The following is a 16,575-nucleotide window of genomic DNA, read 5'->3' on the forward strand; positions in this document are numbered from 1 at the left end:
ACGGTTCCACAGGACATTTAGGGTTTTTACTAAACTTGGACAGATCAAACCCTTTTCATGTCAACCTCTTTAAATGCTTCCTATTTAAGAAAGAAAGGGTCAGAAAGAGGTTTTCAATGACCTGATGGGCCTTCGCAAAGGCCTTTAGAATATGACTGATCATACTCTGTATCTTAGGTAAACAGAATAATGGACCTGCTATCTGAAATACAAACCGGTGGCAGGTCTCTCTGAAGAAAAAAACAAATAAGTTATTTCTAAACTGAGGAGTATCAGCAACTCTTCAGATCCCTGGAGGAGAAAGCACTATTTGCTTAGAACAAGGAAATTATGGTAAATCCTAGGAAAGAAACGGAATGTTGTACGCTTCATTTAACACTTCTCCAAGTTATCAAAGTGTGTCTGCACCTTCAGTTTCAAAGTTATGCAAATGGTTAACTGTGTCTGCAGATACTTTATAATAATAGTATAAACATGTATTTACTGTATTCACTGAATTCATGATTACTGTTTGTCAATTTATTCACTTTTACAATTAAAAATATACATTATGGTGTTCCAGCACATAAGACTCTGTGCTCCCAATACAGGGGGCCCAGGTTCGACCCCTGGTTGCGAAACTAGATCCCGCACGCATACCACAACTATGAGCACGCATGCTGCAACTAAAAGATCCCGCATGCCATAGCGAAGAGCCTGCGTGCCATAACTAAGACCCAGCGCAGCCTAAATAAATAAATATTTTTCTTAAAAAATATACATTACTAAGAAAAGAATGTTTCACACTACTTTTAGATTAATTATACGAAAGTGCCCACTTTTTCTTCTCTTGAAGGTTAAGGTTACCAAAGTAAAACTCAAATGTCATTTTATAATAAAAGAAAATAGTTTTAAGAATAAAACCACCCTGCCAATACAGACACCACATTCATATAATCCTTTAGTATCAGTAGCATATGGAGAACATAGGCTCTCCTGATGTCAATTCAATACCTTGGAAAAGATCCTGTAAGCAATTAAAAGAAAATTCTGCAACTAGGGGAAGAATGTACTGAAAAATTCTTACACAAATTCTATTAGGAAAATACTTACTGAATAAAACATAATAAATACTGTGAAAAGATTCTAGTCTGTTGAGGGTGAGAGGGAGAGGCAAGACAATTATAAAAGTAACTGCAATAGGGCTTCCCTGGTGGCGCAGTGGTTGAGAGTCCGCCTGCCGATGCAGGGGACACGGGTTTGTGCCCCGGTCCGGGAAGATCCCACATGCTGTGGAGCGGCTGGGCCCGTGAGCCGTGGCCGCTGAGCCTGCGCTCCACAAGGGGAGAGCCCACAACAGTGAGAGGCGCGCATACCGCAAAAAAAAAAAAAAAAAAAAAAGGAACTGCAATAAAAGGATGACTAGTAAATGCCATAAGAGATGAAAAAGTGAAAAAAAGACTCAACAAAAAATGTATTAAATCATAGTTTGGGGGTCAGAGTGTAAATTGAGATATACTCAATGTTTATAAAATAAAGGAGTTGATAAGCTATAGCATTTGTTTAGACCTTCCGCTGTATATTTTACTTAATGATGGCTTCACTTCGTATCAATATTAGAGGTAGAAAAAAACTATAGAATGTGCTCAAATTTTAAGTGATAATATTCCAAGGAGATAGAGTCAGTTCTTCAAGCTAATTTTTCTGTCACATGCTATATGTTAAAATTTGTTAGTAATGGTAACACCAATGATATGTAAGCTAATGAACCTCAACAGGGAGAAGGCTATATGATTAAGAGGTATAGAAAGCAGTAGACATTATTAACGAAGATTTGTTCGGAGCTTAGGTCTGAGTGCATTAAGTGAAAAGCAAATATTACTGGTCACGGCACCAAGACAACAAGACGACAAATATTAAGTTATCAGTCATTGGCTTCATGTGGATGAGCTGAAGAACTCGGTCAGATAGAAAACACAACTGCATTAGCTACTGAAGATCACCCAGAACTTAATGAAATGCAAATACAGACAAATACCAATTTAAACAATGGTGAGAGGACAACTTGCTGAGAGAAGCAAATTCTAGATCTAGCGTAAGAAAATGCCTTGATTTCTTGTAATGGAAAGTTAACTGTATAACAAAAACACACTACAGAAAATACCCCACATGCAGAAAAACATTACAAACTCTATCAATCTAACTCAACTTAAGCAAAAATTTAAGAAACAACTACTTAAGAAGCTTGCTTCTTATAGTCACATACATAATGGATAGAGATTTGATTATACATTAGAATCATTTTTACCACATATTTTTAAACATACAGATAAGACCCACGATTTCCTTGGTTCAAAATTACAAAACGAGAGATTACAAATATGATGGACGGCCTTTAACCTTAAGTAAAAAGACAAAATTTGCATCACTAACACTTGAAAAGGAAAAAACACAGCAGGAATCTACAAAAGACCTAATAAATTCAGACGTGATAACACATACAGTTTCATGGTACTTATAGAATCAATTTATCCAAGTTAGAGTAAAAATACATATTAGAGCCATATAGAATACCAACAAATCTCTCCCCAAAACTGTAATTACCTTTGTTTTATATAACATATTGATGCAGTGTCTATATCAATAAAAATATATTTCTAAACTCTATATAGAAAAACTTTCTACACAAACAAAACCTGTTGAAAGAAAGGTGGTACACCAAAATTCATTTAAATAAAGCCAATTTTCATCTTAACAGATTGGGGGCAGGAGGTTTAGTTAGGTACAACCAACCAATCTACAATTTGTCCTTTATTCAGTAACTGATGCTTCTATGTACTCAGCATAAAACTTGGAAACTTTCCTCTCTAAAAAAAGATTATTGAAATATTATTGAGTATATGGGTGTGGTATGCGCCAAATGTCATGTACAACATTCTTTACAAATGCCGGTTCTCAAATGTTTAGAAGTAACATAATAAATCTTACTTAATGTAAACATGTTTGAAATTCAAATTAAAATCAAAATTAAAATCAGCATGCTATTTATCTGTGAGTTACAAAAAGAAACCACCAATTAGGGCGTTTCTTTTTTTAATAGCTTCCTAAGAAAATTTATATTATGAGCAACCTTAAATCCCCTAGGGAAGGAAGTAAGATAAACATTAAAGAATAAAGTTAGCCATTATATGTATACAAATAGAACCATCCAAAAGACTTAAACTGTTGAAGAATATATTGGTTCACTTCCTAAAATACTCTGAGCTCCTTTTCCAGTAATCAACTTTGCACCATCCCAAAGCAGAACTCTTCACTTTTCTGGGACTACCACACTTCATTCTCCCCCAATTATGCTGTACAGTTAGCTGAAAGTCAACCATTGATTCCAAAGCAGAGCAATGAAAAGAAGCATAGCCTAGTAGGTGACACAGAAGTTCAAATGGATATGAAGAAAGCAGTACGCTGCAAACTATTCTTATAGCTCTGTAGAAAACCGGCATCAATCTTTAACAAATTCTCCAACCTGTAAAACAGTACACATCACCAGCCAATGACAAACCTAAAAAGTTGGGCTTATCTAAAACACGAAAAATCCTGTGGTAAAAAAGTAGAATTCACTGTCCACCACTGCTCACCTTCCCACGAGTCAATTTAAATTTCCTAAAACCACAAGCCAATTTCCAAATGTGCAGCAAATGTTGCATTTATCAACAGCATTCACGTGCATTTGCGGATGCAGGTGCGCGCGCACACACGCACACGCACACACACACCCCCCATGCTCACCAAGCTCTGAATTATCTGCTGAATAAAAATGCTTACAGCTTAGAACACAAGAGTCCATTACCTTTTTCATTCCTTCAAAAACCAAATAACTAGATAATAAATATTCCAATGTGACTAAAAAATGACCACAGTAAATTTCACCCACTTCCCACCATAGAAATAAAAGCTGTAAAAATTAGGGTTTCAAATACATGTGCATCAGATTCAAAGATATTACACATCCTGTAGCCATCACTTACCTTCTACTCTACGGCTACATATAACTTAAAAATGGGTATGATATGTGCCAAATGTCATGTATAACATCCTTTACAAATGCTGGCTCTCAAATGTTTAGAAGTAACATAATAAACCTTACTTAATGTAAACATGTTTAAGATTCAAATTAAAATCACGGCTAGTCTGAGTTCCTGTCTTAAATATGACTTCTTAATAGAGATTAAGCAATAACAATGTCTTCACATCAAAATATTTTAACAAGAAAATATATATAAAAATTTGTTTGCACAAGTATATTCTTTGAATTTTTAAGGAATATCTCATTTAAATGAGGTTGCCCATGGGGGGATAAAAAAAGAAAATTAAGCACAGGTGAACTATTTAAGGGCATTAACATGTAACCTATAATTTAGCTACTACTCTAGTCAATATATACCCAATAATTTGCTAATGGAAATACTTATAAGCTGTATTTTCCAATTTTAAACTAAAATACTTTCTTTTGGGTGAAAAAAGATTGGGTGACTTCTCGTTACATGAAGTTCCAGAAGAAATTCAAACTACCACTGGATGCCTTATCTCATTCTTTGCCAAATGGGAATTTCCTTTACATATAACTCCTATATAGATACCCCTGTTCTGAATCACTACCAGAAAGCAACAGGCTATGCAAAGCACAACTGTACAAAAGAAACACCTTTCTGCCACAAAACCTATCAGCCAAATATAAGCTTCCAATTGGACTTAGAGATACCTACAACACTGGACTCGGAGACACCTACAAAGACTACACAGCTCCTTTGAGAAGGAAACTGTAAAATAAAAATTAATAAATCACAAATATACCTGAAATCCATAAGCTTCTCCCCCAAGTCTCAATATAAAGTAGAATAAACAAAAACCAATGCTCTTTTTAGAAATCTGTAACTCACTGAATTTCCAAATCAGTACATTAATAGTCTTACTGGTAAACTTGATGGTCTTTCTTGTTGTATTAAGTTCAAGTCTTCATGGTTGGATTTTCCAGGAGCCAGAGGAGGTTGAGACCTAGTTCCATAGCCTTCCTGAGACATATCCTAAACAAACACAAATATAAAGAAATATCTCAGTGAGTTACAAGCTTCTTTGGTAATCAAGATGAAGCAAAGGCTTATCACAAAGTATCAATTCATCTTACATTTAAGCAGACATCTATGTTATAATTATCATTTCTGTAACACTTTCTCAAAAGCAAAAATAAAATACAAAAAGACAGTGAATCATCAAGAGCAAAAATACATATAATTAACGATTAAATTTATTATGCAACCATACAACCTAAAGACCATATTTGAGTTCTGCAGGAAGGTGACAGTCAGTAATAGAAGGGAAAGAAAACCAGCTATAACCAAACTCTCTTAAACCATAGCAAACCAAAAGCTCATGTTATTGTTTAATTCTGATTTTGGTTGAACCGTCTTTAATATTACCTTGAAAATGTAAAATAATTAATGAAAACTTTATTATCAACTGACTTTTAATATGCCCTCTCAGCAACCCACAAAACAACACAGTTATTAAGCTGACAGTATCCTGGGGTTTCTACAAAACCAATAAACACTCACGTATAGAATTTCATGTTCACGTGGCACAGTTACCAAAGAACCACAATAAAGAATAAAACAGCAGTGGGAACAAAACGCACTAAAAAACCTACTGAAGTAGAGAAACTTATCAGTAACATGGCCTTTCTGGCATCCTGCTGAACACTTTTCCAGGAGGAATTCTGCATGGTTTCAGTATTATGCTGAAATATAAACCAAATACCACACCAAACTTACTGTATGTCAGATCTCTAGCTGTTTAACTATGCATGCTCAGTTACTAAACATTCTACCCCCATTTACACCCGAAGTCAAACAGCAGGACAGAGTGTAAAATGCTTATTATAGCATGTCTTAATTGGCACTGAAAGTTGAAGAACCAGTTTCTGATTGGGAAGAAAAAAAAAGAATGGAAAATATCACTTAAAAATAAAATTCTCTCCTTCTTCCCTGTCAGTTTAAGTATGTGTTAGAATTAAAGAAACACAATATACAAATTCTACTTCCCCTGTTAAATTCTGAAAATATTACTTTAAAAATTAATGAGTTGAAACCCTATAAAAAGCTCCTGCTGCCCCACCCCTCTCTCATACAGTATACACTTAAAATGACACAGCTTCTTAAGCCAAGAAACTTTGGACCAATAGCTGGTACTGAAAGTACACAAGCTGTACCAACTAGACTTCACTAGCCAAGTGCTGGTGCAACCTGCCTTTAAACAGGCTCTGAAGCAAAGAGCACGCCAGCAATCCAGCATTTCCCAAGCAACTCTTCATCCTTTTACATAAACCCCCAAACAACCAAGCAAGATATCTAGCCTCTAACAGCAGCGCAGAATGCCCAGTCTGTACTATACTGTAGTAAGAGAACTACACTCAGTTGTCCAGGTTTTTATCTGATAACATTTAGGTGAGGTCTCCGAGCACAGGCAGCCCAAGGATATTTAAAAGGGTAGCTCCTCAGTCTGGCTGCTGGCAGAGGTTAACAATTAGACTGGGGGGGGGGGGGGTGGCGGCAAAATCTCTCTCTCTCTCTCTCTCTCTCTCACACACACACACACACACACACACACACACTACTTGCTCTGGATCCCAGACTTTCACTTGTCACACAGACTTCCAGCTGCAAGTCCTGCAGGTTCCTTTAGATTAACAGCGAGGACTTCAAAATCAAGCCAGGAACAAGGCCACAGTTCAGGGACCTTCACCCTGTTACAAAAAAAACCCCACGAAGGAGCAGAACGGCCACGCAATGGGCAAACAAACTAGCAGATCCCCACCTGTGCCTCAAACACACACATGTGCACACAAGGTTTACGGGCAGTGCTTAGACACTTGTTTTAGTAAACTGTTAAGAAACAGGAACAGGCTCACATGCCCTATGCTTATAAGCCTTTTACATTTCCTTTTGTTTTCTCTTTGTGGCTAAATGAACTGATTTTTAAACGAGCTGAAAAAGACCGTTACAACTACAGTAAATACACATTTTAATGTGGATACTGTCCCCTCTAAAATAAGCAACACTGAACTAACAGACTATGAAAGCCATCATGAAATTTTACTATGACTTTACATTTCATTTTTTAAGGCTTAAAATTTTTAAATAATTAGATCCCACCAAAATCTCAAACACTATTCTTAACCACAAGAGGCTTTCCGTTATTAAATACAGCTGGAAATAAAACCAAAACAAAATTTAGTGAGAATCACTGAAAATGGAACTTGTTCTGCTTCAATTTATGTTTGAACATAAGGATTAATTTAACCGAGAGAACATCCAGAAAAGGTACCAGGTTTTAACCTAAAACAACCATCATCTACATAACTTACACTGGGACTATAAAGGCTACATTTGGCAGCTGTAATAAAGATATAAAAGTTATATAGCATAACAAACCTGAGGTTTTTCCCCTTCAGAGCTATACTTATTTTCTGGTAGATACTTATTTTCATCTCAGGAAAAGTAAGTAGGAATAAGTAATTTAACAGACAAGAAGGGGCCAATGTCTATTAGAAAATAAGAAATACGTTCAGCACCATATTTTATAAACAACAACTAAGCACAGCCTTCATGTTTAACACATCACAGCAGTCTCTGATATTCAAAGGTTTAAACCAGTGCGCACTAGTTTGCACACTAGTTCACACACACAGATTGTCACTGTGACAAATACACAGCTGTGACTATTTAAGAGAGCATCACACTGTAATAATGCTACAACGCAAAGGAGCCACACAAGGGAAGTGTGGTTTATCCTTTCAGGGTCCTTTATCAGTATTATTTTTCTTCATCTCACTCACAAGCTTTTCACCACTGATTGATTCTGGTTTTAACCATCTTTATGTTGTAGATCAAAGGTAAAACAGAGACTGACTCACAAAACAAAAAAAGTGTGAAAAGAGCTTGAGATAGGGGCATATACACATTTGTTTCAGAAGTTTTCACTTAGATGTTACTTTTAACAAATGTCTAGGGACTTCCCTGGTGGCACAGTGGTTAAGAATCCGCCTGCCAATGCAGGGCACACCGGTTTGATTCCTGGTCCAGGAAGATCGCACATGCCACGGAGCAACTAAGCCCGCGTGCCACAACTACTGAGTCCGTGAGCCACATGTACTGAGCCTGCACTCTAGAGCCTGCGAGTCACAACTACTGAGCCCATGAGCCACAACTACTGAGCCCGTGTGCCACAACTACTGAAGCCCGCGTGCCTAGAGCCCGTGCTCTGCAACAAGAGAAGCCACCGCAATGAGAAGCCCGCACACCACAACAAAGAGTAGCCCCCGCTCGCGGCAACTAGAGAAAGCCTGCACACAGCAACGAAGACCCAACGCAGCCAAAAATAAATATAAATAAATCAATTTATTTTAAAATATGTCTAAACATTTATTGAATACCTTGTATGGACCAGTCCCTTCACTGGGTGCTTAACATCTTACGGTGTGAAGGATGACCAGGAAGGAAACACTAGTTATACTGTGCTATTGTGAGGAAGGATAAGATCAAAACTATGTCCTGGCTCTAGTGTAGAGGCCAAGAACAGGAGTACTTCTGCTTTCTTTTATAATGAAATGAATTAAGTACTAATGGCAACATGGGACTATGAAGAAAATGTAGAATAAAATGTCAAGGACAGGGCTTCCCTGGTGGCACAGTGGTTAAGACTCTGCCTGCCAATGCAGGGGACACGGGTTCGAGCCCTGGTCCAGGAAGATGCCACATGTGGCAGAACAACTAAGCCCATGCGCCACAACTACTGAGCCTGCGCTCTAGAGCCCGTGCTCCGCAACAAGAGAAGCCACTGCAATGAGAAACCCGCGCACCGCAACAAAGAGTAGCCCCCGCTCGCCTCAACTAGAGAAAGCCCACGCGCAGCAACAAAGACCCAACCCAGCCAAAATAAATAAATAAGTAAGTAAGTAACGTCAAGGACACTTATAAAATATTTGAGGGGCTTCCCTGGTGGCGCAGTGGTTTGAGAGTCCGCCTGCCGATGCAGGGGACACGGGTTCATGCCCCGGTCTGGGAAGATCCCACCTGCTGTGGAGCGGCTGGGCCCGTGAGCCCTGGCCGCTGAGCCTGAGCGTCCGGAGCCTGTGCTCTGCAACGGGAGAGGCCACAGCAGTGAGAGGCCCGCGTACCGCAAAAAAAAAAAAAAATTGAAAAGGAAAAATATTCCCATGGTATGAGTTCAAAGGATACAAAGAGATAAACAATGAAAAGAAAGACTGTCTCCTACTTCCCAGGATCCCCTCCACAAAGCTTACTGCTAATAGGTTATTTATCTTTCCACAATCATTCAATGCACAACCAAGTATAAATGTGAATTTAAATCCTTTTTCCTTTAAAAACAACTGAGCGTATTTGCTGTACACAGTCTATTCTGTGGTCCCTTAACAATACATTATATATCTCCTTCTATATCTGCACCTAAACATCTACGTTATTCTCTTTTTTTTGCTATGCAGTATTGTATTAGTCAGTTCTGTGACTTATTTAACCAGTCCCCCACTGATGGACATTCAGGTTGTTCCCAGTCTCTCCCTACTTCATACAGCACTATAATACACATCCTTGTGCATACATCTTCAGCTGAAATACTTCTGTAGCGTTACTCTCCACAAGGGGAACTTCTGCCAAAGGGTTGGTACATTTAAAATTTTGATGGAGGCTGGCAAAGTGCTCTCAGCAAAAGGAGTGTCAATTAACACTCACAGTCTATCACCTGGCTAAAGATGTTTACCTTAGCATCAGGGTATGCCCAACCACAGTACAAAAGGCAGCAAACTCAGACCAGGGGCGAGGTGGGAGGACTGGTAGATAGTAACAGAAGAAAACAATTTAGACAAACCAACAGTTGTGGTACTAAGAGGCTGGGGAGGCTAAGTCAAGAAGCTAGCAAACACTGGCTGTCTTTAGAGTCCTGCAGAGAGAGCTTCAGATCTGAAACAAGGGCAACAGGGAGCCACTGTGGCTTCTAGATCTAGAATGTGATGATTCTCACGTTATTTAAGAAAGGTTTTTCCAATAATCACATGAAGTACAGATGTACCAGAAAGAGAATGATGACGGTACTTATTACTACTGCAATAAGCTAAAGTGGGGTGACGAGGATCTGAGTAGCCTCATAGCATCTCACAATATCTAGGTCAGAATAACTTCTCGCTCCTTTTCTCTTCCTGCTTTGGAAACTCCTATCATCAATCCCAAATACTAATGGGAAACAGATAGGGTCCTGGCACGTAAGACACTGTAGTGGAGAGGAGAGTGCAATCAACTCCACAGAGAAAATGCCTGCTGGCCACACAGGGCTGCCAGTCACATGAACTCATCACTCTGCCCATGAAACTTCCCGTGCTACTGACCTATTTTAGTTTGTAGATACATAAATTTAAAATATCCTTTCCAAAAAGAAAACAATATAAACCTATAAAGTATCCACTTCGAGAACGGACCAAATTACCCCCCTGCCTCCTCAGGAACGCCCTAACGGAAAGAGTACGATCTAGGACAGCTGACACTGCAGGCAGGGCTCCGTGACAGGTGCTGTGCACACTCCACCTTTATAATAACCCCAGGAGACGGTCCCTATTATCTATCACCTTGTTTTTTACCACGAGGAAACAGAATCTTAAGCAATGTGCATAGCTAGTGTCTGAGCACATTGTTAGCATCTCTACGTGATGGACAAATCTTCATTTCCACCCTAACTGTACTCTACAGACAACTGTAAGCTTTAAGCACTATCATAAGGATTTGATGTAATTTTAACTTTTTAACGTATTATCCTAGCTTCCACCTATTCTCCTAAATTCCCTTTTCAAAAATTATGAATCTTAAGTATTTTGTATGTGGGATACTTCCAAAACATTCAATTATAATATTATGAATTAAAAAGTATTCAAACTCCCACAAATCTGAATACAAGGCCACTCTACCTACTACTCGTTATCATCAAATAGTCGTTTAAGACCCATCTTGCCTCCTCAGATTATGTTCGCTTAAGGATCCTCTGCTGGTTCCTCGCTTTCCCTCCAAGGACTCCACGCAGACTCCTGGATGGTGATGATTCCCGAATCTCTCTACTTCAAGTCCCATATATCTTAAGTGCATTATGAAGGAGTCCCTTGTACTCGGAGTCCCTTGTATGTCAAGAAATGACTCTCTTAACTGTCCTCCTCAAATCTGATCCCCTTCCTTCAAGGGCCACCTGGTCAAGGGCATCCCCATCCACATGGACTTCTCAGAGCCCTTCCACACCCCTTACCTCTCTCACCATCCATATAGACCTGACACATGACCAGACCTAAAATCACTGTCAAGTCCACGCCCTTCATCTTCCCTGCAGCTGTCAGCTCCTTTACGCTACAGCCTCTTGCCCGCCACGCCACCAGAGCAGACTTGCTAAAACACCAATGGCCATGGTGCGCTACTGCCTGGTAAGGCCTCCTCCGTGGTGCCTACAGAATGAGGCCCACAGTCCTCGCTCCGGCACAGAAAAGCTCATCAAACAACCTCCAGCTGCCACCCCAGCTTCATCTTGGCCTTCCCCCGGGCCCACTGCAAGTCCTCAGCTTCACGCACTTGACTGCTCACAGGCTTCCACAGGGCCACCTGCCTGCACGTGCAACTCTCTCAGTCCAGGTGGGTGCCCTTCCTTCTGTGTCTGTGAAGCATCGCTGCCTTCAAGATCCTGCTAGAAATTAACTCCTCCATTCCCCCAAACAACTACCTCACAACTTCAGATGTATTCTTAAAATACAGCATTATAAATTCTTAAACTATTTGTTTGTGTATCTCCTGAACTGGACTCTTACTTCCTCTTGGGTTCCCAGCGCTGAGCACCGACAGGTACTCAAAAGCCTGGTGAATTACTGACTGAATGCCTTCCAAGAGCTTTACACTTAGAATTAGACACAGCAATACAAAATAAATGTATGAGGACAAACATAAAACTGAACAAACCTTGGGCTCATGTCCAAGAATATTTATCATGTTAACAGCTACACTGCCTGGTAGCAATATGCTACAAAACACATTTTGCTGTTTGTTACTGGCAGTCTTACGGCAAAAAGATGACTATAAAAGAATGTAGTAAAAAAAAAAACAAGCAAAAAAAACTGGAAATTAAGAGGCAGGGAAAAGACTATCGTGATCATCAGTGGTGTCATCAAAAACGAGAAAAATCAAGACATCCTTTACCTCCTAATGACCAGAACAGCAATGAGATGTTCTTGCGGGAAAAAAAAATCTGATAATGAGTTTGATAAAGCCTGTATATCTAACTACCAATTTATAGGAAATTAAAAAGGGCTGAGGAATACACTAAACCATAGCAAATCAATCAGCAAATCTCAAACTGTGGGAACCTCTACTAGAAAAATGACCTAGTTTCTTCAACAAGTTAAGTTGTAACAGCAAAAAGGAAAGGAGAGAGCAAGAGAGGGAGAGATGAAGAGATGAAGAAAGAGGAAAACTATAGAGATGAAAAGGTATCAACCAATTATGAGAGTGGATTTTATTTGGACCTTGACTCAAACCCCACAATGTAAATTAAACAGAAACATTTAATCCATTTATGAAACTACTGGAAATTTGAACACTGGATAATTGGTATGAAAAAATATTCTTTAAATGTGATAACTGTATTATGTTTGTGTTTCTTTTTTTAAGCCCTTTATTTTTTAGAGCTATATACTGAAATATTGACAGATTCATGATACAATAGCTGGGATTTACTTCAAAATAATATTGAGGGAGGGGACTGGGAGGGTGAAGGAAGAGCAAATGTACACACAACAACACTGGCCATATAATCGTTGAAGGCTGAGCGACGGGTGTGTGGGGCTCGTTATATTTTTGCCTACTTCTGTTCATTGTTTGAAAATGTCCATTTAAAGTAAAATGGAGTTAATGGTATGAAAGACGAATTCAGGAATCCAGAACTGGGACTGAGGCTATGGTACTGACTCCAGCTTACACCTGCAAGACCATAAAACTTCTGAATTGGTCCCTTGCCTGCAATCCTCAATCTCCCAAGAAAGCCCACTATGCGTTGACCATTTACTCTTTCACAGTTTCTTAACCTCTCCCCATTTTATCTTTAACATGTTTGCTGTACTATTTAATCCTAACACTTAACTGTCTTAAAAAAAAAAAAAATCGGACTTCGCTGGTGGCGCAGTGGTTAAGAATCGGCCTGCCAATGCAGGGGACACGGGCTCGAGCCCTGGTCTGGGAAGATCCCATGTGCTGCAGAGCAACTAAGCCCGTGCGTTACAACTACCGAGCCTGCGCTCTAGAGCCCGCGAGCCACAACTACTGAGCCCATGTACCACAACTCCTGAAGCCCGCGTGCCTAGAGCCCATGCTCTGCAACAAGAGAAGCCACCACAATGAGAAGACCATGCACCGCAACGAAGAGTAGCCCCCGCTCGCCGCAACTAGAGAAAGCCCGCGTGCAGCAATGAAGACCCAACACAGCCAAAAATAAATAAAATTTTAAAAAATTAATAAATAAATAAAAATAAATCCTTAAAAGCATTAAAAAAAATCCCTCCATAATCTTAACCAAATTAACCTTCCCAGTTTCATTTTCCCCTAGATCCCCAGGTAAAACCTCCTTATATTGACTCTGACCCTTTCTGGACCTCATCTCCTGATCAAGATGCCCTCCTTGCCTAAATCTGACACTCTTACACTTACTTTGGCTCAGCCTCTTAAAGGCCCAGTGTCCAATTTCACTGACTCCAAAATGCCTTTTCCAGCCACAGATCTCGCCAGAGACCACAAACACTTGAGTCAAACCAACCCAAGCTCAAATTCCAACTTCTGGACTATTCACTAGCTGTGCAACCCTGAACAAATTTTCCTGAGTTGTTTCCTGCTCTGGAAACTGTATCAGATTGAGCGGCGCTGAGAAGGCTCAGGGTACAGTACCTCCTTCCCTCCCAGTGCCTCTGCAGCTTAGGCACATGGTACTTCAAGAACAGGGGCTGAATGGGGTTTCTTATATATCACGACCGCTATCTTTTAGGATAATGGTAAGTCACTTTAATTCTAAGTCCATATCAATACTTTCCCCTGCATCTTCCCTCACCCTTGCTCCAAAAATCTTTTACATCAGATTAAAAAAAATCACAGGACCAAAGCTCATATGGTTTTTTTTTACTGCTACTGATTCCACAGGCAGACGCTAAGCTTATATTAAAACCTTATTATCTGTAATACACTAGATATACTGATGAGTCCAAAGGCTACATTCAGAATATTGTTAATTTTCTATTAACTGAAAGGAATAATTATTTCCATTAAAAAAGAACCATTCTAGAAAAAGAACAGGCTTATCCAAACTACTTTGTTATTTTCTTTCTGATGAGTCTCATTAATATTGATAATAGATCCCTCGCTACCACTGTAGCCTGCCATCAACAAGAATGTCACTATGACACAGGACTTACCAGTATACCTGAGGCTGCAGCTGCCCCTACGCCTGCAGTAAAGAGAAACCATGAGAGGACTGGAGATTAGAGAGAGGAGCCAGCAAGAGCAGCTGCCTCTCTTACGTTAATCAAGTTAGGACCCTGGAGGCCACTACTCTGGCATTCAAGACTTAAGAAAATCCTTTATTTTATTTTGGTTTTTGCAAGAACTTCTTCCTAAACTAACAAGGGGTCCAGAGTGAGAAGGGAAGCCACGTGGTTACCTAAATTTCACTTCTCCTAAAATACTAAAGAGAAATATGAAGATACTCAAGAGCTAAGGACTAAAGTAATTAAAATTTTTAATAGATTAATTAATTTTATTAAACTCACAAAGCAAATGAGCCACGGTAAATGTTCAGCTGTACTTTTTATAGGGAAAAATAGTGTATGTAATTAATAATAATACACAGAGCAAAAAGAAAACCCAGCTCTGTAACTTATCACTTAAAGAGTTTCCTCATCCATAAAAACAAGATAACAGGAACTTATCTCCAAAAGTTCTATTAATGATTAAAGGAGGGACTAAGCAGTGAGCACTGTGCTTGACACATTTAAATGTTCAATAACTGTCAGCTATTGTTATTTACCTTGTCTAAAACCACATTTAAGAATAAGAATCAAAATTTTCACTGAACCACTGGAACTTCATCCTGTGACCACGATGCTGCTGACAGCAGCAGCTAACAATTATGTAACGTTTACTCTTCACCAGGCACTCTTGAGAGTACTTTACTCACTGAATAAATGCTTATGGTCTCGACATCAACTCCACGAAATAAGTACTATTTTCAGATGAAGAAACTGAGGCACAGAGGTTGAGAAACTCGCCCAAAGTCCAAACTACAGAGGCAGAAACTCTGGGTGTACAGTTCAACAATGTGTGTTTTAACAGGCCTTCCAGGAGATTCTAGTGCTCACTAAAATTGGAAAAACCCTGGGTGAACAATTGCAAAGGCCCGTAACAGTGGCCTTAAGACCTGAATTTCAACCTATCTCTGAAACAAAATGCATCTCTACTGTAAACAACAATAAAGAAGACAGTAAACCCTAGGGAACTATATTCAACCTCCTGTGATAAGCCATAATGGAAAAGAATATGAAAAAGAATGTATATATTTGTATAACTGAGTCACTTTGCTGTACAGCAGTAATTAACACACTGTAATTCAACTATACTTCAAAAAAAATAAAATAAAATAAAACAGAGTTGGGATCAAAACCAAGCCCCACCACATTCAGGCATAACTTGCTATAGGACCTCTGAGGGTCATTGTTAACATAATATAGGAGGTAACATCCATCTGCCATGCTAGAGTACAAGATTGGAAAGCTCTGGTTAGTACTTCTGCTCTCCATGGCTCTCAAACTTTGGAAGGCATCAGAATTGCCCGCTGGAGTTAAATGCAGATCCCCAGCTACTCCCCACCCCCCCAAACAGTTTTGGAGCAAGAGAACTTACTTGAGCAAACACTCCAGGTGACTGTGATGCAGACAGTCCCTTTCTCTCTTTTTAGGAAACCACAGGTGTACACGTATCCAATGGCTCCACCTGACCCTACTTCGAGCTCTATCTTTCCTTCACCTCCCAAGGCTAAATAATGCAAAGAGATGTGCATCCACTCCTCTCCCCAAAGTCTAGCACTCTAAGGAAAATCAGTCAGTGGACTGGAGCTGGCTCTGCTATCCTTCCAGGAAAAGAGGTGGTCACTGCCCACACTAGCAATGCAGTTCTAAAAGTAACCCTATGTTTCAAACATCTGCAGATAATCATCTTCTGGAATACATATACATAGAGTTTGTTACCCTAAGAACTTTTAAAAATCAAAGAAATTGATGAAGGAAAATTTTACTGTTATATATGTAAGTTATGTTTTACTTTATTTTCTCTACTTCAACAAATTGAAATGAGCATTTAAAGACAAATGAAGACAGCTGAGAGTAGCAAAAAAACAATCCAGGAAAAATAAAAATTCTCCAATCTCCCGAGTGTCAGAATTTAAATCTCAAACAAAGAGAATTGTATG

The 16,575-nt window shown here is 39.3% G+C and overlaps 1 protein-coding gene across 4 annotated transcripts in view; it reads right to left on the minus strand.

The window, feature by feature from the left end:
- ARID1B (AT-rich interaction domain 1B) overlaps window positions 1-16,575 on the minus strand; it is a 410,478-nt gene that overhangs the window by 251,756 nt on the left and 142,147 nt on the right. For all 4 annotated transcript variants that reach the window (XM_082855803.1, XM_082855802.1, XM_082855805.1 and 1 more), the window contains exon 4: window positions 4,950-5,060. In XM_082855803.1, coding sequence (XP_082711929.1) covers window positions 4,950-5,060 — 111 coding nt within the window. The remainder of the gene's footprint in view (window positions 1-4,949; window positions 5,061-16,575) is intronic.

The sequence above is a fragment of the Leucopleurus acutus genome (assembly GCF_964270905.1).
Source record: "Leucopleurus acutus genome assembly, chromosome: 15".
Taxonomy (NCBI): domain Eukaryota; kingdom Metazoa; phylum Chordata; class Mammalia; order Artiodactyla; family Delphinidae; genus Leucopleurus; species Leucopleurus acutus.